At 35.5% G+C, this 23,504-nt stretch overlaps 4 protein-coding genes across 9 annotated transcripts; 2 read left to right on the top strand and 2 right to left on the bottom strand.

Annotated features, from left to right (window-relative positions):
• The first annotated feature begins 1,545 nt into the window (after positions 1-1,545).
• Positions 1,546-6,766, top strand: LOC144561090 (ubiquitin domain-containing protein DSK2b-like). Of its 4 annotated transcripts, XM_078310303.1 has the most exons (10): positions 1,555-1,704; positions 1,806-1,872; positions 1,952-2,072; positions 2,147-2,264; positions 2,562-2,654; positions 2,810-2,925; positions 3,142-3,225; positions 4,100-4,225; positions 5,169-5,208; positions 5,300-6,766. In XM_078310303.1, the coding sequence occupies exons 3-10, from the start codon at positions 1,953-1,955 to the stop codon at positions 6,340-6,342; spliced, it is 1,740 nt and encodes a 579-aa protein (XP_078166429.1). In that variant the 5' UTR covers positions 1,555-1,704; positions 1,806-1,872; position 1,952; the 3' UTR covers positions 6,343-6,766. The 4 variants fall into 4 exon arrangements, with proteins under 4 accessions (XP_078166428.1, XP_078166430.1, XP_078166431.1 ...); XM_078310302.1 differs by lacking the exon at positions 1,806-1,872 and having other exon boundaries at positions 1,546-1,704; XM_078310304.1 differs by lacking the exon at positions 1,806-1,872 and having other exon boundaries at positions 1,546-1,704; positions 5,694-6,120.
• Positions 6,767-12,242: 5,476 nt separating this feature from the next.
• On the bottom strand, positions 12,243-17,568 carry LOC144560969 (putative membrane protein At3g27390). Of its 3 annotated transcripts, XM_078310191.1 has the most exons (11): positions 17,350-17,568; positions 16,811-16,919; positions 16,510-16,702; positions 16,085-16,221; positions 14,779-15,067; positions 14,276-14,382; positions 13,988-14,174; positions 13,576-13,771; positions 12,905-13,145; positions 12,410-12,507; positions 12,243-12,373 (listed from the first exon to the last, which is right to left on the bottom strand). In XM_078310191.1, exons 1-11 carry the CDS (start codon positions 17,441-17,443, stop codon positions 12,282-12,284), a joined length of 1,743 nt encoding a protein of 580 aa, XP_078166317.1. In that variant the 5' UTR covers positions 17,444-17,568; the 3' UTR covers positions 12,243-12,281. The 3 variants fall into 3 exon arrangements, with proteins under 3 accessions (XP_078166317.1, XP_078166316.1, XP_078166318.1); XM_078310190.1 differs by having other exon boundaries at positions 12,243-12,507; XM_078310192.1 differs by lacking the exon at positions 16,811-16,919 and having other exon boundaries at positions 12,243-12,507; positions 17,350-17,556.
• A 392-nt stretch (positions 17,569-17,960) lies between these two features.
• On the bottom strand, positions 17,961-20,334 carry DECOY (decoy). Its single transcript, XM_078309746.1, has 6 exons — positions 20,095-20,334; positions 19,932-19,997; positions 19,510-19,584; positions 19,267-19,396; positions 18,727-18,852; positions 17,961-18,347 (listed from the first exon to the last, which is right to left on the bottom strand). The coding sequence occupies exons 1-6, from the start codon at positions 20,265-20,267 to the stop codon at positions 18,195-18,197; spliced, it is 723 nt and encodes a 240-aa protein (XP_078165872.1). The 5' UTR covers positions 20,268-20,334; the 3' UTR covers positions 17,961-18,194.
• A 769-nt stretch (positions 20,335-21,103) lies between these two features.
• LOC144560313 (protein FAR1-RELATED SEQUENCE 7-like) lies at positions 21,104-21,997 on the top strand. Its single transcript, XM_078309473.1, has 3 exons — positions 21,104-21,404; positions 21,573-21,611; positions 21,696-21,997. Exons 1-3 carry the CDS (start codon positions 21,104-21,106, stop codon positions 21,995-21,997), a joined length of 642 nt encoding a protein of 213 aa, XP_078165599.1.
• Positions 21,998-23,504: the final 1,507 nt, after the last annotated feature.

Raw genomic sequence — 23,504 nt, 5'->3', positions numbered from 1 at the left:
GGTATAAATATGTTATATTAATCTATTTAATTGGTAAGTAGATTAAAATTTTAGAAATCAATCATGGAGTAGATCTGTAAAATGATTAAATTGGGTTTTGATGCCAAATGAATACTGAAGGTGGACCGCCTTGAAAAGTTTCCTGAAATACCCTGTTTAATCCTTGGCTTAAGTTAGAAGTAAAATTTTTGTTTTACATTCTTTCCGCAGCTTAAGCCTAAACGGGTTTTGGTTACCCCGAAACCCAACATAAAGAACCATTATACAAATATTTACATCAAAAAGTAGTCAAAGAGATTATCTTTGACCCCACCATCTGCAAAGTAGGAATTGATGAATTTTGAAAACAAATTTTTATTCTTCTCAAGCCATATACATCATAATACTACATCTCTGACAAGCTCTACCAAGGCCTTGTCTTTTAAATGGATTAGAGTATTAATGTACCATATGTCTTCCATAATATGACCATCAAAATGGAAATTATTGTGGGCAGCAATCCAACTCCATATTTGGAAAGTAAAAGGACAATGAACAAAAAAAGGATTTGTAGATTCAAAAGCTCCACAAAAACATCAAGCTGTGCTACTCTGCCAACCTTTAATTATAAGATTTTCCTTTGTAAGAAGCTTATTTCTTTAATGCATTCCACTCAACAAATAAAACTCCAGTAAACTGCCTTGTAAAATAAATCTGCCAACCTTTAATTATAAGATTTTCCTTTGTAAGAAGCTTATTTCTTTAATGCATTCCACTCAACAAATAAAACTCCAGTAAACTGCCTTGTAAAATAAATCTGTAAAGGACCATTATGAAATGCCTCAATAACAAGTAAGTCAGGATCAACTGCAATTTGAAATAAATTTAGATATAAACAAACAAAAGTATTATCACAGAGTAATGTATTATTGCCTCGTTGGATGGCTGGAACCAATCAATATCTAGGAACGGATTGAAATATCAAAGGCCCAAATGTCAAATGTTTACATATAATTATCGGCCTTGCCTAATTGAAGCAAAGCTGGAGAGAAATGCACTGGAATCACTACAGTTATTTATGAGCTGAGTTGAGTTCGAGTTGAGAGTAATTTGAATTCAATTCGTGAACTCATGAGCTGGATTAAGTCCGAGCTGTTAATTCAGTTTTGAGTCAGAAATTCTAATTTGGATTCAACTCGCAAAGTTGACTCGTGACTCATAAATAATACAAAATTTATCAAATTAAAAATTACCAAATCAAAGTCTAACAAAATAAATAGTACATAGTTTATTGAAATAGTACACAATTTAAAACTTACATAATGCAACAGTTACAATACATAATTAAATAGTACAAAATTTATCACATTACTAAATAGTACAAAGTCTAACAAAAAAATTACATAGTTTATCAAGTTAATGGTTTTATCATGAACTGGATCGAATTTGGGCCATCATCCATGGGTCGTGAGTAGTATTCGGATCCGATTTCAATAGTCTCTCTTTTGAAGTTTGAACTGTCTCTGTCTGCGACTGAAGATGATCCGATTTCACTCGCCTGGACCGAATACGCATCCACTGAGATATCTAATTAATTGCCTTGTCATAAAAAAAAAAAAAAAATGAAAAACCAAGCGGAAGTAAAGCATTAGCTCCCCCATCTCTCTCAATTCCCCCTCTTGCTCAGTACAGTAGTCCGATCGATCCGATTTTCCCTAATCTAAGGTGCAATTTTTTCTACAGTTCGTGTGACTTTCTTTTCATTTCCCCTTATTGAATCATCTTAGGGTGTCAAAAAAATTCTACCCCTTTTTGAATCGTCGTAGGTTGTGGATACTGTCCCTGGCATCCTGGAGTATTTGCATTTCTTTAGGATATAGAGTGGCTATCTAGGTCGAGAGTTTTATCCATTACATCTTTGTCTAATTTTTGTTTTGTATTCTTTCTTGTAATATTATTTTGAACGTGTCAGGATGTCTGATGATATGTCTAGAGAGGCTACCAGCTTAAGTCTTCGAAGCGGTGAACAGACATTTGAAATAAATATCAAACTGATACATAATCAAGTTCATAAAGTTCATGTCACTAAAGATGTACTCTCTCTCTCTCTCTCTCTGTCAGAACCAACTGAAGGCAACTATGTGTAATACTTGAGCATAAATTTCAGATGCCAGTGGCTGTGCTGAAGGGTAAACTAATTGATATAACTGGAGCTTCAGTTGACCAGCAGTGTCTCTTTTACGGAGGAAGGGTTTTAAATGATGATCAAACACTCTCTGAATATTGTATCCTTAATTATATTATGTTCTATATTCTGAAATTCCCTGTCTTTGTTTTAGTTTGTCTTTTGTGCAGTCATGTTCTCAACTATAAATTATAAGCCCTTCAATGGAAAATAATGAAATGAGCAGTTTTTACATCAGGACTTAGTCAGAAACAAAATATTAAATGGGTTTTTTTTGGTACTATAGATTGGTTCCTCCTGTTTCGTAAACAACTGATCCTTAAGACTAAAGGGAGATCTTGTAATGTGTAGTTTTCATTTCTTTTGGGGCTTGGAGATCCTTAATCAAATGTAATAGATGTCGAAGAGGGGCACACTTTGCATTTGGTTACTCGCCGTTATGGGCAGAGCGCTCCTGGTTCAACTTCTGCTAATGGCAATCGAAATACTGGTAAGTGAAGTACAATGTCAACCAACTTGTACCTTCTTTGATTGGGTTTATAAGGATGCAATCATTACAGCCAATTTGGAAGTATACTTGAACAATTGGACCAAAGTAGAGGTACTCATTTCTTTGCTATTAATGCTTCGACTTTGTATTTGTAGGCAATGATTCCAGTGTGAATAGGCAGCGCACCAGACCAGGGAAAGGACCACACAATGTGATCTTTGGTGTTAACATGACTGAAACTGGAACTGGAGAAGAGATGACTGATCAGATTGTCAGGCTATTTTTTTTTTCTTCTTGTTTATCACACACTAATTTGCAATTTTCTCTACTATGACAAGTACAATAACATAATATATATCATTAACCTGGCCTGGTGCCTGTTTCATCTCACCTGCCAATGAAGAAGAGGATGATGCTGGTAGCTATGGTTGGTTTCTGTACAGTACTTCATAATTGTTGATTTCAAAATTTGGAATATATTTTTCAGGGTGTAGGTGATGTTCTTCGTTCTTTGAGCTCTGGACTCATGGCTCCTGGTGGTGGGGCTGGGAATAATCAACCATCAGCTAATGTCACTCTTCTCTTCATTCCTATTTTATATTTTGTTATTTACTTAGAAAATTAAAAATATATTATGTGAGGCAGGATATAGCCAAAACTAATTGAAGGAGCATGCTTTGAAAATATATTATGTTGTTATCTACTCTTCTCATGCTTTAAGCAGCAACAGGTAATTCGGTTTTCACATAATAAGCATAGCATGCATTAAGCTCAACAGATTTTTCTTATTTTTCAACTATCCTTCTTAGGTGACAAGTTCGGTAACGAACAAATTTGGGCTTGATGTACTGTTTTATTATTCTTTTTCTGTAGTTTTGCAATATTAGTTCGATAATTCAAAAATATAAAGACCAAAATGGCATCTCCAACTAGTATAGAAAGTCTCCTGAAAGCATAACACTAAAACACAACATCTAATGCAACTTTGTGTTCCCTCCATTGTTAATGTTCCTAAAAAACTGGAGACCATTTCCAAGGAAATTTTTACTTTTTGTTTCCTTCCATTCCTTCATGCTCCTATAAAAACAGGAGATCACTTTCAACAAGATACGAAGGTGAGAAATATCTGTTGCTGGGTTGCTGCTTAAAGCATGAGAAGATTAAATATATTAAAAAGAAAAAAGCAAAAAAAGTTTGATGAGTTCTCAGAGACTGTTAGTCTTTCGAAAGATTCATTTGAAATTGTCGCTGTGCTACTCTGAAACACTATCAATAATTGCATTTGGGAAGCTCCCAAACGGTCAGGGGACCAAACGGAGTCAATGACAGCGTCATTCTTGATAGGGAGTGCAATATACAGATGTAAGCTGGTAAGGATGTAAGCAATCATTGTTGATCGTTTAAAGGAGATGCAATAACAAGCTCTTTCTCTGTGGCTCTTTCAGGGTACCTGTGAGGCGATAGGGCTGACACCACCCCCAAGGTCACCGCCACCCGCAGAGCCACCGCCACCTCATGTGCCAACGTCACCCCCAGGCCCTTTACTGTCGCCACCACAAGCACTACATGGGGTAAGTTTCTTATTATTTGCGAAGTATACATTTCAGTAAATGCATCTTGTAAAACTAGAGGGAGGGTCAACCTTGCATCATTTTATAAAGTCTGGCTAGTATGATATTGGTGTCATATGACACCAATTCTCGAACTTATTGGATAGACACTTCAAACGACTAATTCAAACTGATTTACTTTATGAGTGATGTGTATACATGCAAAAAATTTATTTTTTCGAGTTATTGAAGAGGTCAAAAATGTTAAAAAATGAATGCATTAAAATTAACTTTAAAACTCCCACATTTGATCGCTTGACTTGATAAATAAACTCAAAAAAATTATAAATTTTGCATGTAAACGCACAACCAATGAAGTAGATCGGTTTGGATTTACCATTTGAAGTCGATTCGGTAGGTTTTGAGGTTGGTGTTATATAATTTGAAATGATACTAATATCATACTAGCCGGACTTCATTTTACAGGGTCAAACGTCCCATATACCCTCGCAGAATAAGAGTAACTAGTTAGTACCCATATAGTTCTCATTTTTTATCCCCAATTTTACATACTGCGCACTTCATATACTAATCTAAGCATTAGTATAAAGCAGATGAAACAAAGTACAATCCCAACACGGTCCTAACTTTGAAAAGATGGATAACTAGGTTTGAGTTTTACAATTCAATGGTCACAATGTACATGTACCACAATAGATCATTGATAATTGATTGAGTCCTAACTGAGTAGCACTGATTGTTTCGAAACTTTTATAACTAACCTAAAAATAAATAAATTAGACAAAATGATCTGGTTTTCAATTAATTTATCCAGTGGAAATTCAGCGCAATTCTGCTGGACTATCCAGCAAAAATGTCTATTTCGTTGGATAATCCAGCAGAATTGGGATTTCAGCACCCAGGCCTATAAATATGATTTTTTCTCTCACAATTTATTCTGCAGCTCAAGAGAAGAAGAGAAAATCTCAGCCCTTCTACCTTCTGTAAGTTTTTTTAATTTCTTTAATTTTAAATTATTTAATATTTTCAATTTCTGTTGTAAATGCTTATAGGGTTGTTATTTTGAAATTGTAGTTTGTTATCCAGAGCAACCAAAGCCAAAAATGATTTGTGTGAAATTGTTTTATGGCGGAGAAATCCAATATGACTCTAACGGTGTTTTTTACAATATCCGTTCTAGATTTTCATTTCCGGTAACTGTGAACCATACATTTGACTATCTCCAAAATGAGATTTATAAACGGATTGGGTATACTATTAGTCAAGCCAATCTGGAAATTCAAGCCCGGTTCAATCTCGAGCAAGATGGCCAACGGGATTACCAATTGATCCCGGTAACAGACCAAGTGTCTTGGAAAATGATTTTAGATATTGTGACGTCCTTCCAACAAAGGTTATCGCTTCTAGAGTTATATGTAGAATTGACAACCAATCATGATGGTTTTAATTTTCAATTTAATCTGAACAGCCAGGTCCATGTACCCAGTTCTAGTCGGGTCCCTGGACTTCGAACTCAACCCAGTACTAGTTGTGTCCCTGAACCCAGAAGCCGACCCAGTTCCATTCAGGTCCGTAAACCGGTACCTGATTATTTACATGTACAATCACAGTACAGTCACAGTCAAATTCATGGTCCCGCCAATCACAGTCACATTCATGGTTCTAACAAGGAGGTTCGACCGACCAGCCAGTCACACTCACATTCATGGTCCTGCCAATCACAGTGCCCGATCACTGGCTGGGACAATGTGAGACATCCGGGTGAGATTTTCAATGACATGTCAGCTTTCCAAGTAGCACATGTCAGTGTTTCTGGCAGAGAACGAACATTCGATAACCCATTAGCAGTTGGCCAAGTGTACGAGTCGAAAGCAGCTCTAAGGATAGCCATTAATGAGTTTCATTCAAAACACAATTTTGAGGGTAAGGTTCAATACAACGAACCTACTCGTTTGGTTGTGGTGTGTAAGGATGAACTATGCAAATTTAGGTTATCTGCAGAGCCTCACGATCAATCTGAATCCTGGATTATCAAGCAATCAATCCCTCATGCATGCAAAGTACCGTCCTCAACATCTTGGCCTCAAGGATCGTCTTCAAAAGGAAGCCAACGTTGATGTGTTTTAATTTTTATGTTATTCCAATTTTATTTTGTAGTGAAAATTAACATTTATGCTTAGGGCTTTAATTTATTGCATTTATTATTAGTGGTTTAATTAATGTCTTGTTTATTCTCATAAGTCATAACAGAGTCGGCCTTGAGCTCCGAATTTGCTGCGACCATCGGTTATCACTGTATTTCCACATGCTGTATATATTCTGCTGCTTTACATGACAAATACTCTGATATTTTTTGTGATATTACGGATCTGATTCATCATTTGAACTTGAAGCAGTCTATGTAGGATCTTAGTTTAAGAGAGTGCCTTTATGTAATGTTACTATTGAGTTCCAACTAGGGGTCAGCCTTGCTTTGTTTCGGCAAGGGCAGCCGTGATATATATGAATATGAAAGCATAATATATATTTGAGTTTGAATTTCCTCAATTTGCTGTGTTTTTCCGAAGCATAGAATTGCCTGAAGCTCTACTTGTTATCAACTGTTGCTAAATTCTTAATAACTTTTGCTGGAACCAACTCTAGATGCCTTGCTTAATAGTTTGTTTAACAAACCACTAACGAGAGCTTATCTTTAATTGTTTTTGTTAAAGAGGTTCAAAGATCAGAATCAAGATCTTTTGATGAGAAATACAATGCTTATTTAATTTGGAAGGATATCTAAACCAATTAATGTCATGGAACTATTTCAATTTTCAATTAATAGTGTAGCATTTTTTATAAATTCATAAGAAGAGCAAGGTTCGTTCCATTCTCTTTGGCTCTTGCTCATAATTAAGCTTTGTTGTTTAATTTTGGTTTTGATTACTAGATTAAGGTCATAGGTTTCTATCTTTGGTTTCTCATAGTTCAAAGCTTGTAAAAGAAGATTGGAAGAAATGATATTAATTTTTTTTTCTTGAAGAACTTGATTTCCAGACAACTAAAAGCGCTTACCACAAACGTTTAGAAACCAAATGTTACAATTTTTTAAGAATTTTTTTATTATTTGTTCGGATAGGTAGAAAATCACTACTTTTAAATGATTCAAAAAGTTTAAATCAAATGATTGTGTACCTATCTAAAAAATAACAAAATAATTTTGAAAAAAAATATAACATTTGATCTCCAATTACATATTCAGATCAATTGTTTAAACTTTAAAAATAAAAATATGAATTCATAGTACATACATATTCAGATCAATTGTTTAAACTTTAAAAATAAAAATATGAATTTATAGTACAGACTGATTGATAATAAATATATTACTATAACCGCACTCGAAAATATATACTAGTGCGTTACTGGACACAGTAAGAGCCCAAAACCTCTGAGGTAACATAATCTGACCAATCTAGTACGTGATAAAATACACTGATCCCTTTTAAATTTTTGTGCCAAAACGAATGGGCCAACCAGTATAAAAAAAAAATCAAAATTTCTGATACCTCAGGTTCAGGTGATATCATTGGCCTCGTTGAATGGCTGGAAGCCTGGAACCAATCAATATCCATGAATATATTGGCAGATGATAGCTAGATAACTAGGTTTGAGTTTTATAATTCAGTGGTCCCGTTGTTCATTGTTGTACTTGTACCACAATAGATTATTGACATTGATTGAGGCCTAAGTGAACATGAATAAATAAATAAATAAATAAATAAATAAATAAATAACAAATATTTGTCAGAGTAGCCCTGATTGTTGATATAGTGGACTTAGTCATCTCTTAATAGAATTATAGGCAATTAATAGTAATGATACTTTTTTTTTTCTGGTCGAACAGATGACTTGATGAATGTGCTTTATATTGTATTTACCCTAATTTTTGTGTCTAGGGCTCTTAATTCTTCTCATCTGTCTATTCAATTCAATAGACAACTTATTGGAATTTTTTTAATAGAGTGGAAGCAACTTCTTTCTACTATATCCTTACCTACTATTTTTAGTAATCCCTATGAGCAATGTTGAAAAAATGTTGTTCAGACCAATTAATTGATTGATTAATTATTGGCAACAATCAAACTGTTACAGATTTTTTCCACTAATCAACCAATTATTTCTGATCATAGCCGAATATTCTCAATTAATCACTTGACGGTATGTTGTCCGTCTGACGAGCATATACCGTTATTTACAACACTGCATATGAGGAACAAGATTCAATTTAAAGTATTATCAATAAGGTAAATGTAATGAATATAAAAAGGTGATATTTAATATTGATGACAATCTTCTTCTTTTTTTCTTTTTTTTTCTTTTTTACAAATGTAATAATTGACGTAACTCACATGAGAATTCAAATATTGAAATAAAAGATATTTTCTTCATGAGTCTAGCAACTTCAAAATAATCATTTAATTTTAGAGATTTCCAGAATGTCCAATCAACTTTTGAAGTAGTCTATTTAATTTCTCATAAAATTAAAAAGTCAGTACATTTCTAGCGTGCGAGATCAGAAACTTCTGTAGGGTTGATGTTTGTTCAGCATTTGATGAACACGTACGAGATCAGAAAGCGGGTAATATACTAATATGCATCTGGCATGGTTAACAATAACTCCGCGTCTCCACGATAACCCGCAATTTGTTGAATAAAGTATATTATTATGAGGATTTTCGAAATGGAGATTTATAAATGGAGATGACTAGTAAGCTATAAGAATGGAGATGAGTAATAAACTTTTTCTTAGAGAAATGTTCTAGTGCCTCGAGCCATCATACCCGAGCGCGTCCTCCAAGTAGTTTAACAGAAAAAGCTTCCAATGTTGTCTAACTTTCATTTTCAGTACTAATATCAAAACATTTAAAGCTATGTTTATAGAGTAATGATTTTATCCCCCGCTATCTAGTCCCCTATTTGTCCCCCTAACTAATCAGTCTCACTAACTGTCAAAGTCAAAGTCAAAAGACTTTAATAAAAAAAGAAACCAGCTTTCTCTCCAATTGGATCTAACCCCTCTTCGAAAGAAAAACCTTCATATCCCGATCAATCTCAACAGCCTCCGCCACCCGAACCCACTCCCTGCCTCAATGACCTCCACCTGAGAGCTTCATTAGCGCTCGTAGAGTATTCCTTGGATCCCCTTTTGCTACCCCTGCTCACTTCTTCTCCAGCCATTCTTCTCGAATCGGCAACCTGGCACCGAAGGTGGATCCGAGTTCCAGACTCAGAAGTTCCTCATTGACGGCAAGGGCGCGATCAATTGACTTGATCGTGGGGTTACCTACGAGAGGGAGAAGAGATGGCGAGAGTGGCAGTAGCCGGGGCAATGGAACCCATCGTCACCACCCCACCGCTTCAGCTTTCACCATCGATGCCTCTCTCTGAGCACCACTACCTCACCTACATCACCTCTTCGACCTCTGAATTGCAACACTGTGACGACAAAATCCTGAAATTTTGAGGCAATTTAGAGAAAAAATGAATGATTCTTTTGTGACTGAGATGGTTAAGTGTCAAAAACCCCAAATTATGTATCAAGTTTTTCATCTGGGTTGGCCGGCAAATCAGGTATGCCCACAGGGGATCCACATACGATGCCCTAATTGAGATTCTAGTGCTTGATGAAAGAACCAGGGTTTCTTGCCAGTTCCTTAAGGAGATCAAAGATAATGACCATGAGGTGCTCGATAAAATGCTCAATGTATTAAAAATTTATTTAACATTAATATTCGTACATATATTCATAGGTATGAATACAAATGTTAATATGGTTACTATTATCTATAAATATCAAAATAATTAAAGTCAAATATTGTTTCATAACAATACACACTTTCACGCTTAAGTATGAATACTAAGTGTTTTAGATATCAATAAATCAGATGATGTGTGGATGAAAAAAATAATAACACAAATGAGTAGATATGAATCCTTCATGTCTTAACTATTAGTAAAATATATACATCACAGTAACACTAAAATTTGACCAAGTAAATATGAATACTTCATGTCTTCAAATTGGTAAAACATATGCATCACAGTAACAACAAAATTTGACCAAGTAGATATGAATACTTCATTTGTTAGATATGCATACTTCTTGGAAGAGGTGGGGTGAGAGAGATGAATCTGACAATGAATTTTGAATTGTATAAATTATTTCAAACATGTATAAATACTTCGTAATCGTCAGTATGAATACTTCTTGGAAGAGGTGGGGTGAGAGAAATGAATCTGACTTAAATTTTGAATTGTATAAATTATTTCATGCATGTATGAATACTTCGTAATCGTCGGTATGAATACTTCATTTGTTTAGATATGAATACTTCTTTATTTAGATATGAATAATATATAGATTCGCTGTAGTGGTCCCCAATCTTGGCAAATGTCGCTTTCAGACGGTTGCGGTCCTCAATCCAGGCTGTCACAAGACGTCAGCGGTCCCCCTGGTCGTTACTGGTCCCCTCCAGGTTGTGTTTACATATAACGAATGGTTCTGATAATAAGTATGAATACTATAAATTCGTAGGTATGAATACTATACGTTTTGACTATTAATAAAATAGCATTAATCTTGCTCTTTGGTGGTAGTTAGCACGTTTTAACTTTTTTTTTTGTCTTTTAGTGCGGGGGACAGATAGGGGACTGAAGTAGGGGGACTGTTAGTCGATCCCATGTTTATAACATTTTACAATGCTACTCGCAAGCATGTAAACCTCTATCTGAAAGTATTAAAATTTTAAATCTGCATAGTTTTAACTCCTAACTACTTTTGTTTTCAAGCCAAAAACGAAAAGATTCATTTCACCCACTCTTTTTTATTTTTTCTCTGATCATTATAATTTATTTTTCCGACGATCCATGATGAATTTTACGAATTTAAAAATACGAACGTTTTCTATTTGATTTTATCTTTCAAATAAGATCCATGAAGAAATACTTTTGAGTAATTTTAAAGTAAAACTCATGAGACTTTAAATTTTCAAGTTTTTAAATCTTAGTCTATAACCATTAAAATTTTCAAGGCTTTGTACACAAGGTTTATATGCTTTGTAAATGCAGTGTTATTGTTGAGGTTTATATGCTTTGAAATGTTATTGTTGAAGTTTTAATTCTTTGTACATGAGATTTATATGCTTTATAAATGCAGTATTATTGTTGAGGTTTATATGCTTTGAAATGTTATTGTTGAGGTTTTAATTCTTTGTACATGAGGTTTATATGTTTTATTCTAGAGATTTAAAGTGTTATTAATGAGGTTTATATGCTTGTAAATAGAGGTTTAAATTATTTTGAAACAAAATTAAAAAAAAAGAACTGAAAGTCACAAAGATTTAAAGTGGTAAAAAAAAAATTACGACACAAATATAACTCGAAAGTTATTCTTCATGGATCTCATTTGAAAGAGAAAATCAGATAAAAAACGTTCATATTTTTAGATTCACAAAATTTATCGGATCGTCGAGAAAATGGATGAGAATGATCAGAGAAAAAATAAAAAAAAAAGTGGGTGAAAGAAATCTTTTCGTTTTTGGCTTGAAAACAAAAGTAGTTAGGAGTTAAAACTATACAGATTTAGAATTTTAATACTTGCAGACAGAGGTTTAAATGCTTGCAAGTAGCATTGTAAAATATTATAAACAGAGCTTTAAATGTTTGAATATTAGCGCTGGAAATGAAAATTATATAACATTGAAAGTTTTTTCTGTTAAACTACTTGGGGGACACGCCAGGAAATTTTGTCTCGGGGTACAATTATCAAGTTCTTATTAATATATTGTTGGCGGACAACCGCCAACCTTAGGGAAAAATAAAACACTTTATGAATGAGTTAAAGCTAATACTGTTAAAATAAACAAATTTCATATTTTCATTGGAATATACTTCAAATAAACTCAGGCCTGAACACTGCACATGCACAAAATATACGAACTGCCTCTAGCTAATCTTCACCGTAATTGTTAAAAACTAGCATAAAATCTCAAATAGAATTTATCTAATACAAACATCACACAATATCGCCGTTGTTGGCTGAATCGCCCGACAGGTCCTGTATATGGTTATTGTTTTCAGATTCTGCTTGTGTGAAATCAATTCTATCTCCTGATTCTAAGCTCACTGTTTCCTTTGTTCCACCATCTGAAACTATATCATGATACAAAGCCTTCACCAAATTTCCAAATCGCCTTCTAAAACTAGGTATCCTAGTCATGTTAGCTATTATCCCTTTCAACCTGTTTAGAAAATTAAAAGATTATGTCCTGATTGTAGACATTTGACTTTCAAAAGTTACGATCTCTTATAGATCTAAACCAAAATCATACCATATAGTTCTCATTTTTTCCCCAATTGTACATGCAGCGCACTTTATTACTAATCTAAGCATTAGTTTTAGCATAAACTAACAGATTGAATAGATCGACTTTATCTAATCCAACTAATGAAGAGCAACTCCTGGCAACAGTAAACATTTTGCATCATTTCATGGTTTTACCAGTGAATCACTATTCATTTTTCTTCCTTAGTTAAAAACTTCACCGCACAAAGTGGTGCTCTCAAGTATACTAGAGCTGAACAAAAGGTACAGATTTATTCACAAAAAAATAAAAAAAGAACAGCAACTTGGTGTACCTTCTAATAATTGCTTGTAACTGAGCTCTCCTCACATTGTCACACGACGGATACCCTGTCTCGTCCCAATCCTCTGGTATTGCGTTTTTGTTTATCATAATTAGTTTCCTCAAGCATGCCTCCTCTTCTTCGGTCAACTCCATGCTTCTTATTTGTTCCTTTATGATCAATAGAGGCCCAAATATCCAATTGAGTACCTTATCCTTTGGCCAGCTGGAATTGGTCACCTCAACTTCATCCGCTGTAAGTAGAAAGCAGATGAAACAAAGTAAAATTCCAAAACGGTCCAAACTTTTGAGGATAACTAGGTTTCAAGTTCAAAACTCAATGGTCCCATTGTTGTACCACAACAGAAGTCAAAAATTGCTTCTCTGAGTTCTACATGGTCATTATCTTGCAGGATTTTCTGTTCCTCAGTTTCATGCTTAACTAGATCATTGATAATTGATTGAGGCCTAACTGAACCATGAACAAATATTTGTCAATCCCCCCCCCCCCCCCCCCCCCCCCCCCCCCCACACCCACACACACACACCAAAACAAAAAGCTACCATTAACCCCGTAATATTTCACACCTGTACTTATTCGGATAACATTGCAATATGGGTAGTATGAGTATTTTAAATTACTCTTGACATGTCATCAACTTTATTATTATCATTATTCCATACAAATCAGTAGTCCATAGGAGTTGCATCTTGCCGATCTTATTAAACACTGAAGAATACACCAGGCAGGAAGGCTTAAACTCAATTTCTTGCATTTGCCTTTATTGACACAAGCATTTATATCCTCCGCATTTATTAGCCCCTCACTAAGCAAAACCTTTCCATTTAACTCGCATGATCTGAAGAGCCAATCCCAAACCTACAATAAGTAAAACATTTTATTTCCAATTAGGAAGAAGGAAAAAGAGAGATGTTCGACTGGTAAAGTTTTCAGGGCATGCAAACAACAACTTAATGTTGATCTTCAAACATAGCATTCTTTTGCAAACAGCTTAAAATACAGATAATACATCTAGTAAGATTTTTTTTAACAATCCACTTTTTAATTAAAAGGACATGAGTATTAAAAGATTACTTGGATGGGTTTTAACTCTTGGATAGAATTCTTAATTGTCGACCTTGTTCGGTCTGGGCCCAGCCTCTTTCTATTGATTGCCTTTGTAGCATTATCATTTTCTTTTTTGGTATTTTGTTCATTTCTATCCTTGTTGTTCCCAATACCTTCCTTATTTTCCACAATTTGAGCTTTGCGGTATGCAGGCCTGGCTGTCAAAAAAAAATTAGTGAGTTCATTCAATCTGACCATAATTTGGATATGTCTCAACTAAACCTTCAGTGAATTTAACAACTCCAAAAATAATACCTTGGAAGGCAAGAGCCCTCTCTTAGGTCAAGCAAATCATTTGTGTACTCATCAAACAGTGATACAATAGAGACCATATATGCAAGCCCCAACCTCAGAGAATCCTCCTAAAAAGGAAAATAATATATGCTCAATATAACAAGTAGTGGAGTGACAAATCTCTGAGCTTTTTAAGTAGACACGAGATATGCAATGGCCCCTAGCCTAGTTCTTAACATGCTCATTTTTCATTGCCCCAAAAATAATAGAAAAGTCACCATCTACTAAGGGAAAAGGTTACTTTCCTTCAAAACAAGCAATTGCCCTTTTCAGGAACCATTTGTAAAATAAAAAAGAACTTAAACGGGATTGTTCTTACAAGTACATCTAATATCATGTTCTATTATCACTTGTAGAACAAAAAAATTTAAACACCATTGTTCTATTATCATGTTCTGACAAAACAAAAAATAGACGCCATTGTTCTAATATCATGTTCTAAAAGAAAAATACACATCATGTACCTGGTAGGCAATGGCTCCAGCATAAAACCCTAGAAAAAAGCTACAGATAAATGCCGCGATCACAGATCCTACCACTGCTAGTGGCCAAAGAAGAATGGCCAGACCAGCAAAAGGTACACAAACAGACTCAAGAAAAGGCCCCTCTCTACCAATTAGGTCAAGGAAGAGCCTCTGCCATCCTTTCAATAACATGATCAGGCTTTTCCATAACGCAACACCAGTTATCATAATCACATCTAATGGCATGGCAAGAACTGAAACTAGCAAACTCGTGGGTAGCACTGATAACCTTCATTGAAGGGAAAAATCTATAAGCCAAAGCAAATAAGAACAAAAAGCAAGCAGGACATAAAGTAATTGTCCTGAACTTGTTTATTTGACCATGAACTTGTCTGTTTGACCAAGAGCTAATGAACCAATTCTCAACTGGTACACGAGATTATTTGACCTAGTGTTTTCCTGTATCTTGTGTTGTATGTTTGTTTGGGAGTGAGACTATGATACTATGCATAGCACATATTGGCCCGCACTATGGACTAAAATCTTCGGTTTCAAAGTCCTAACGATCGATCCGAACTGTTCAACATGGTCTCCATATGAACATGTACCCTTAAACTAAATTTTACAATTTTTAGAATTTTTTTACTATCTTTTTAGATGGGTAGAAAATCACTTGATCTGAAAATTCTGGACCATCCACAAACAGTGATTTAAACCCATCTAAAAAGATAGTAAAAAAATTATAAAAAATGTAAAATTTAGTTTACGAGTACATGTTCATATGGAGACCATGTTGAATGGTTTGGATCAATCGTTAGGATTTTGAAACCGAAGATTTTAGTCCATAGTGCGGGCCAATATGTGCTATGCATAGTACCATAGCCTCAATCTTTGTTTGGAATCAAACTCTATATGACTAAAATTGGGTTCAATCAATGAAATATCCAATAAAGGATGATTATTGGGATAAACATACAGAAACCACTATAGTTTGTTTGGCACTACTATAATATAATTCAATTTCAGTTTATTTGATTTGTTTGGTTGATTTGTTTTTAAATTAGCAAACCGAGCCAATATCGCAAAACTAAAGTTTAATGAATTTAAAACGAATTAAACCGAATAAACCAAAATACCTCACCACTTTAATACACCTGTTGACATGTATGCTAGAACATTAGTGTCTAAATATGAGTAACAATAATTTGGATGAAGCAAGCAAGTGAAAAAAATGGATACTTAAAAATATTAAAATTAAGTTGCTAATAGTAGCAGAGCACAAAAAGGTATATTATAAACCGCATACTTGACATCTATTGGAGTTTCTTCATCACTAACTGCCTCACTCAGTTCATCCATCAGTGAGAAATAAGAATGAAAACTGAAGTCTGTGAAATCACGAACCAATGTGCATGAACCCTTGATGGTACTAACACATCCATCCTATCAAAGAATCATCATATGCTTTTAATATAAGATGAATATATAGGCATTAAGCTGAGACTCTGATTACTTGGGTGCTTTCAAGTCAAGAATCATAATTTCATCTCAGCACCCAAAATGGGATCAAAATATATCATTCCAAGTAACAAATCCCCTGATTAAATTCAATTTATGCAAATTAAAAGGTGAAACTATTGATGTCAACCAAAAAGAATCAAACTTAAAAATATAGTATTAAGTAGAATTTTCTTCTTAAAAAAATGCAAAAGCTTGTCAAAAAACTATTACCAAGAAGTAATGGGACAGCTTGTCAATAGCATTCTCCCCAGCTGCTTCAAAAGTAGCAATTAAGGGGACAAAGAAACCATATCCAACTCCCACCAGAAGACTCCCAAGAGCACCAAATGGGAGCCAAAGAAGAAGCGGTACCGGCAAGCACACCAACATAAGGATCTTCAATACCATCCCAATTCTCTTTGTTCTGAATTTAAATTATCAAATTGGACAAGATTTAGTAAATTTAGCTCCTACATTGTGGCTTTGATAGTTATAAGAGATAACGTTAGACATGAGGTGAAAGATGAAATACTTTAGCACACAGTAGTACGTCCAAACATAATGTGCAGGCCACAGACCAATAATTACAGCACAATTTCCAAAGAAAATAATTGAAGCCGCCACCGGACCAATAACAGCAGCTGAAAACAATGCATAGATGCTATTAAGAGGCCCTACTTATTATTCAATATTTTTTTTAAGAATCCTTCAATTTATTCAAAATTAACTACATATGCACCGGTTACAAAAGAAAAATAAATATCCGAGGAAGAATAGTTTTAATAGTACAACCTGGTGTGAAAATGCTGAATAAAACATATATAAATGAAATCATCAATTTAAGGATGTATGCAATGCAGTGGATCCCAGACTGCTATTCTGCTAAAGCAGGAAAAATGGTTACTTCTTTATTGTAGTTTTTATTTCCTTCCAAGTTTTTTCTTTTGTTTATGAACTTGTTGATAGCATTTTTCATCTTATTTTAAAAACAAAAGAAAATTTATAGTGACTACATATTTAAAGATCATAAAACTAGCGCCAAATCACATTCAATCTCAGCGTACGAAGTACCTTTGATTATGCCAAGCAGAAGAAGCAAGAGAAAGAAAGGAAGGAAAGAGAGAAGGCTCCATAGCTTGGCGAAGAAACCAATGGGCACCTCCATTCCAACTCTTTTGAAATTCTGATTTCTAATTTTTTTTTTTAGGGACGAAAGCTCACACAGTTCTTTCCTATAATTAGTGAAAATGTAAAATAGTCATTGAAAACTGAAGTGTTCAGAGAAGAATCAGGCGAAAGGGCTTGAGAGGCGCATGCCCATGTGGGAAATAGTGACGTGGCAGGAGAGGGACGGACGTGCCCTCCCACCAAGAGTCGTGTCAAAAGTAGAGTCGCTTTATATGGCGGTTCAGGGGATTCTATTTTCTAGTTGCTCTCCTTTTCATAGAAACTGGAATTTTCCAGCTCTCATTTTCTGAGCGTTTTTAAGTTCGTAATCGCCAAAATCAAAGTAGAGCCATTTTCAGAGTTAAAAAGGTTATACAACTTCATAACAACCTTTGGTTATTGGATTTCAATTTATCCTTCTTTTTCAATGTGCTGCAGCTCATATAAATAAATTAGATCAGCTTTAATTCAAACAAGTCGTAAAGAATGAAAGATAAAATTAAACAACCAAGAAATTGAAGAATGACTAAAAGTAGATCAGCTTCAAAAAGGTTCAAATAGGTCACAGTTTGAAGCTAATGTAATACTCCAAGTAAAAAGAATCAAAAGAAATTAAAAGAAAATAAAAGTCTATCAAAATCACAACAAGAGATGAGCTCTCTAGCCACCTACCTCCCAATGGTATTATTACAATGCTAAATAGGAGCTCTCTAGCTACTTTTACAAATTGCAAGGAAACAAAACAACAGCTACTTGATGTGAATAATCATCTTATCAAAGAGGGAGGCATGCTCAGGAAAATACTCGAGCAATTCTTCCTTTGTAACCCATGCATAGTCCTTGCATTTTTTGCTGATGTCAAATTTATTGGTACCAATTACTTGCGACTTGAAAAAGAACCTCTGAAAAACAATTTTGCATAAAGTCAGCATAGTGACATCAAAATATCCGATCCTTGTGTCATTTGGTGTTAACCCTCAGTTAGTTCCCCAGGTCACTTGTAAGCACTATCTTGCCCTTGATTCATTTAAAATTTAATCTATTATATCTCTTTTTGGTAAAATTCACTCACCAGTCATATATAACCTTTGCATTCTAAATTTGGTAATTCCTATTGCAAATGTAATAGGAAAAATACAGTGTTTTTTGCTCAAACTGAGAAATGTAGCATTCAAACTTCAAAGGTCATACTGAAATAGGTACCAAGGATAAAAAGTAAAAGTGCAATTAAATCTTCTTCTTAGTTCTTCATATTTTAAAACAAAAGAAAATTAAAGTTACCTTGAATGATTGGGAAGACGGGATGTTCTCTTTTGGTTCTGCAACCATGTGTGCCATGGGCGCATTACCGACAAAATAAGTATTATGAAGGCTTCCTATCACAGATTTCAAAGCTGACTCTGCACACTGGAAGATATAAATTGGAGAAAAATTAGAATGTGATAGGAAGGTTTCACAGTACTGCAACAGTATAGTTTCCTCCAATAGTGAATTTAATAGTAAATGATTCAATTAATCATCACTGTGCAATTAAAATGAACTATGCTCAGATTGCATGATCAAATCCTCATTATTTTGCCTCAATAAAAATCTAAACTGTGCAATCAAACCAAAAAAGGTACTTTCAGTTAATCCCAAATCTCCATTTAGGCCTCGATGAACCCAATTGATAAGCCCCAAAATTGTTTTCTTCGCCCTCAATTAAGCAACCAACTTTCAGAATAACTCGACCTAACACCACTCTACATATGGAATTAATGCAAGTATGCTGGTTCATACCAGTACACTAATGAACTTGGAAGGTTAATTCTGGAAACCTACCAACCGCAGAGTGTCTTCATTTTCATAGACTTTCTCAGGGAAATGCCAGACTGGTTTGTCATCAGGAGCTCCATACCCGCTACCGTATATGAGAAGATAGAGCCTCTTATCCAGTGCTCTCTGTAATGATCTAACATATAAAATATTAAGCTATAAGTAATCATAAGGCCTCTGACAGCAGCAAATACACATTAAATTTTGAACATTAATAGTAAAATAACAGAGGATAGAGACCATACTCACTTGATGTCCTTTGTTTTATCAGCTTCTGTAATTCGTGGAGCTGGTACATAGTCAATATGAAAACCAGTTTTTTCCCTATAACAAAATTTAAATGGTGTACAGTAAAAACAAGTACAGATCAGTTAGTCATTTTTTTAAGTGCTTGAAACTAGCGCTAACCACAAGCTCAGTATAGTGCCATAAGTACCTCTTCATTAAATAGTGATAACGAAGTATATAGTTGGTTAAGTATATAAGAAAGTAGTTACAGGGGCCAGGGGGTCCAACCCTAAAAATTTATAGCTTCGAAATTAGAATTGACCCTATTGTAGACCAGTTTGGACATAAAAGGAAGTTTTACATAAATGAATAGGCCCACTTCAAATTACTTTCTTCACTAACGAAACTGTTATAAAGAATTTCAATATAGTCAAACAATTTACTTCTTATTAGCCTTCTCTAACACCTCGTCAGGATACTTTCTCCTGTACTGCTGCCTCCACTGAAACCTACACTTCCAATCAAATTTTCTGAGTTCCCACAGATAAAAGTGAACATACACATGCAAAACACACTGAATTTAGAAAATATAAGTTATTTACTTACGAAAATTCATTAAAAGCATAGACGACGGGGTCGATTTTGGGCACAACCACTGGCAACCGCTCGAATAGCACCGCCGCCACGAGCTTCTCCGGCTGATGACCGGACGAACTGAAGCCACGTCGGATTGGGGTTCCGATGGATCGAGAGAGGGAGGAAGAAGCCGATCGGATCATTTTCTTTTATTTATTTTGAGCGAGACCTTTTGTCAAGCTCAGTGTTTTGGTTTCGTTGTGTTAAGCGAAAACCCTGCTAAACCCTTTCCAAAGGAAACACGCAATTGGGCCCAGGAAGTTGATATAGAGAAAGGAGCCGTGTCAGTGGGCTAATTGCCTAATTGGGCCATTTAAGCTCTTCTAAACTTTACAGTTTACAGGGGGACTCAGAAGGGAATCCGTAACCCTTCTCCGACTCCGTGCAAGCTGTCACTCTTATCCCCTTTTTTCAGGTATTTTTCTCTCTCATCTTAGACTATTTCTGTTTGGACCTTGACTTCTTTAGAAATTTGCAGAAATTCTAAGACTGACAAAATTCGTGCAAAATATAGATCAGATGGACTGATTTTAGCATTACTTTGTTGGGACGATTTAGTTTTAGTTTAGACACAATTGTCTTGATTGCAACGACACAGACTTGTGTAATCCTAGCATTATTCTTGATGACCTGTATCATTTGTCTATCATGTGGAATTAATGAATATTTGAGGTTCTCCTATGTTCAGGTTGTTCCCCTTACTATGGTTACGTTTTTTTAAGAAGTAAAATCTTAAAATGCTATTTGAAAATTTTCTTTATGAAGTTATAAATGCTTAGATTAGAGAGCACTTTGACTACTGGAGTGAGTACTTTTGAGTACCTTAGTACTTTGGTTATGGTTTGTATCTATTTTTTCTAAGTCATTTTAAATTAAATGATGCAGTACTAATGGAAACATAAGAACATAAATTATTGGACTTTTCTTAGTCATTTTTCTAAGTCATTTCTTATGTTATGTAATTATTTAACTAGGTAACATGAGTATCAAGAAATGTGGGCTTCCAATTTCAAATTTGGAGGAAGGCGAGGTTGAATGTGATGAGTTTGAGAAAGATGATGTTGCATGTGATGAGTTTGAGGAAGAGGGTGTTGGATGTGATGAGAATGTCGAACCTTTTTTTGGTATGGAGTTTAGTAGTGACCTTGAGGCACGGCAATTTTATAACTCATATGCTTGTAGACTCGGATTTAGTATTCGGGTACATACTACACGCACGACGAAAGTTGGACTTTCTTCTATTAGGATGGTATGCTCAAGGCAAGGGTTCTCAACTCGGTAGAAGCAAGTGGAAATGATGCTAGAATCTGATGGCAAGGATAGGACACCTAAAAAAGAAATATCGAATAAGAGGAGTTGATGCATGACCTTCCTTAGAGTATACCGACAAAAGAATAGAATTTGAAAAGTGTAAACTTTTAATGCTGAACATAACTATCCTTTTGTAGCTAGTCCAGCCAAAAGAAGAAATTTGAGATCCCTAAAAGGCATGTCGATAGAGGAGAAGCAAATTGTAAGAGAAATGCGAGCTCAAAATGTGTCAACGTCACAAATTTGACACTATTTGGCAGAAAATGCTGGTGGGATTGATAAAATTTGTTTTTCAAAGAAGGATATCAATAATCAAATAGTAAAGGAAAACATGAGGTTTGCTGGTGTTGATGTTGAAACAACTTTGGGTTATTTCAATAAAAAGCAAAAGGACGATCCTGAGTTTTTTTTTGCCATAGAGACGGAAGGTAACGGAGTTGTTCAAAACATACTTTGGATTGATGGCAAGGCGAGGCGAGCATATGCCGAATTTGGAGATGTGGTGACATTTGATACGACATACAACACTAACAAATATTGCATGCTGATATCACTTTATTAGACCTATTATTTCGACTTGTTTCCATACAAAAATCTATGTTTTGAACCAACAAATGGTGTCTTTTACATTGAATATCCATAGAATGTGCTACTGCTATGTTTTGGTTCTTACTTTGCAGGAATCAGGCGAAAACGGGCAAAATCAGGGAAGTTACTGAAATCTGAGACATCTGATGCGACCCTCATCACATCCGATGCGACCCTCATCAGAGCCGATGCGACCCTCATCAGAGCCGATGCGACCCTCATCAGAGTCGATGCGACCCTCATCAGAGTCGATGCAGGTTGCATCAGACCTGATGCAGGTCGCATCGCGAGTTTCCAGAGCAGACAGCAAAGGCCCAGAATTGAAGCACTCGTTTTAAAAAGCCTATAAATAGGCCACCCCTGCTACCAGAGAGGGAGTTCCGAAATTTAAAGATTCAAAGCCTCAAGGAGAGAGAAAAGATCAAGAGAGAAGAGAGAGATTGGAGATCGCTTGGAGAAAAGATCAGAGATGATGCGAGTCGCATCATACGGGTCGCATCAGAGATGATGCGAGTCGCATGATAGGTCCAGAGAAGGCAAAGTTTGGGATGAAACCTGAAACCCTAGGAACGCCTTTTATCATTGTTCAAAACCAAAACCTTTAATTGCTTTCATTTACTGTTAATTGAATTGACACCCGAAATTAGGAAACATAAACAAACCAAACCCAACTTTTCACACTTCTAGTACCTAACTCGGATTTGTAGAAATTTAGAATCGAATTAAACCGTCCCTGAGGATCGATACCTTAATATACTACACGGATAGGGTTGTGCACTTGCAACCTTAGACGAGAGTAAATTCAAGGTTTAAACTGGTACAACTTGTTGTACCTGAAACTTTGTAGCGTACTTTTGTAAGTGAACAAGTTTTTGGCGCCGTTGCCGGGGACGGCTATCAATTCTTTTCTAAATTTTTGCTTATCTTAGTTAATCTAGATTTTAATCTGTATCTTTCCTTTTGATTTATTTTTTTCTTTTACTTTTCTCGTATCACAGGAACACAGCTGTTCCTACACAACCACCTCCTGACGCGCCCCGCATCACAACCGACACAACTCGTGTGAAAGAGACAGAGAAGCTCAAGACGCCATGGCAACATACCAACAGTGGTCCGGCCACAACAATTCTCGAGGAGGAGGAGGCGGTCGATACAGGGTTGATCAGATCACAGCTCTATCTGCTAGAGCTGCCGAGCTGGAGGAAGCCATGCAAGAGGCTCTAATCAAAATGAGCATGAAGGCAGTCGGTAACCATCGACCACAGCCATGTGTCATGTGTGGGGACATGAGGCATTCTTACGAGTCTTGCCCACTGGCGGAATGGGATGAGGAACCCGAGCAGGTCAACTATCTCAGCACCTACAATCGCAATTTCTACAACAATGCACCATTCAACAACTCGAACAACCACGCATTTCAATCTGATCCACCCGAGCCGTACATTGATCCCGCTGTGAGTGACTTCATGCACCAGCAAGGG

The sequence above is a fragment of the Carex rostrata genome, chromosome 10, assembly GCF_964058835.1.
Source record: "Carex rostrata chromosome 10, lpCarRost1.2, whole genome shotgun sequence".
Classification (NCBI taxonomy): domain Eukaryota; kingdom Viridiplantae; phylum Streptophyta; class Magnoliopsida; order Poales; family Cyperaceae; genus Carex; species Carex rostrata.
The sequence above is the reverse complement of the archived record's forward strand: the minus strand, read 5'-3'. Positions and strand labels throughout refer to the sequence as shown.

Bases quoted from the DNA above. Each gene is read 5' to 3' on its own strand.
- LOC144561090 (XM_078310302.1), top strand. From the start codon at position 1,953: ATGTCTGATGATATGTCTAGAGAGGCTACCAGCTTAAGTCTTCGAAGC. The intron at 2,265-2,561 runs GTATCCTTAATT...CAAATGTAATAG, and splicing joins TCAAACACTCTCTGAATATT to ATGTCGAAGAGGGGCACACT. The intron at 3,226-4,099 runs GTCACTCTTCTC...TGGCTCTTTCAG, and splicing joins ATAATCAACCATCAGCTAAT to GGTACCTGTGAGGCGATAGG.
- LOC144560969 (XM_078310190.1), bottom strand. From the start codon at position 17,443: ATGGAGGTGCCCATTGGTTTCTTCGCCAAGCTATGGAGCCTTCTCTCT. The intron at 14,175-14,275 runs GTATTATTTTTG...TTTGACAGCCAG, and splicing joins GAGGGCTCTTGCCTTCCAAG to GCCTGCATACCGCAAAGCTC. The intron at 13,146-13,575 runs GTATGGAATAAT...TTCTACTTACAG, and splicing joins CTCCTATGGACTACTGATTT to CGGATGAAGTTGAGGTGACC.
- DECOY (XM_078309746.1), bottom strand. From the start codon at position 20,267: ATGATCCGATCGGCTTCTTCCTCCCTCTCTCGATCCATCGGAACCCCA. The intron at 19,397-19,509 runs GTGAGTATGGTC...TTTATATGTTAG, and splicing joins GATAAAACAAAGGACATCAA to ATCATTACAGAGAGCACTGG. The intron at 18,853-19,266 runs GTAGGTTTCCAG...TATATCTTCCAG, and splicing joins ATGAAGACACTCTGCGGTTG to TGTGCAGAGTCAGCTTTGAA.
- LOC144560313 (XM_078309473.1), top strand. From the start codon at position 21,104: ATGAGTATCAAGAAATGTGGGCTTCCAATTTCAAATTTGGAGGAAGGC. The intron at 21,405-21,572 runs AGAAGCAAGTGG...ATCCTTTTGTAG, and splicing joins GCAAGGGTTCTCAACTCGGT to CTAGTCCAGCCAAAAGAAGA. The intron at 21,612-21,695 runs GCATGTCGATAG...ACTATTTGGCAG, and splicing joins AAATTTGAGATCCCTAAAAG to AAAATGCTGGTGGGATTGAT.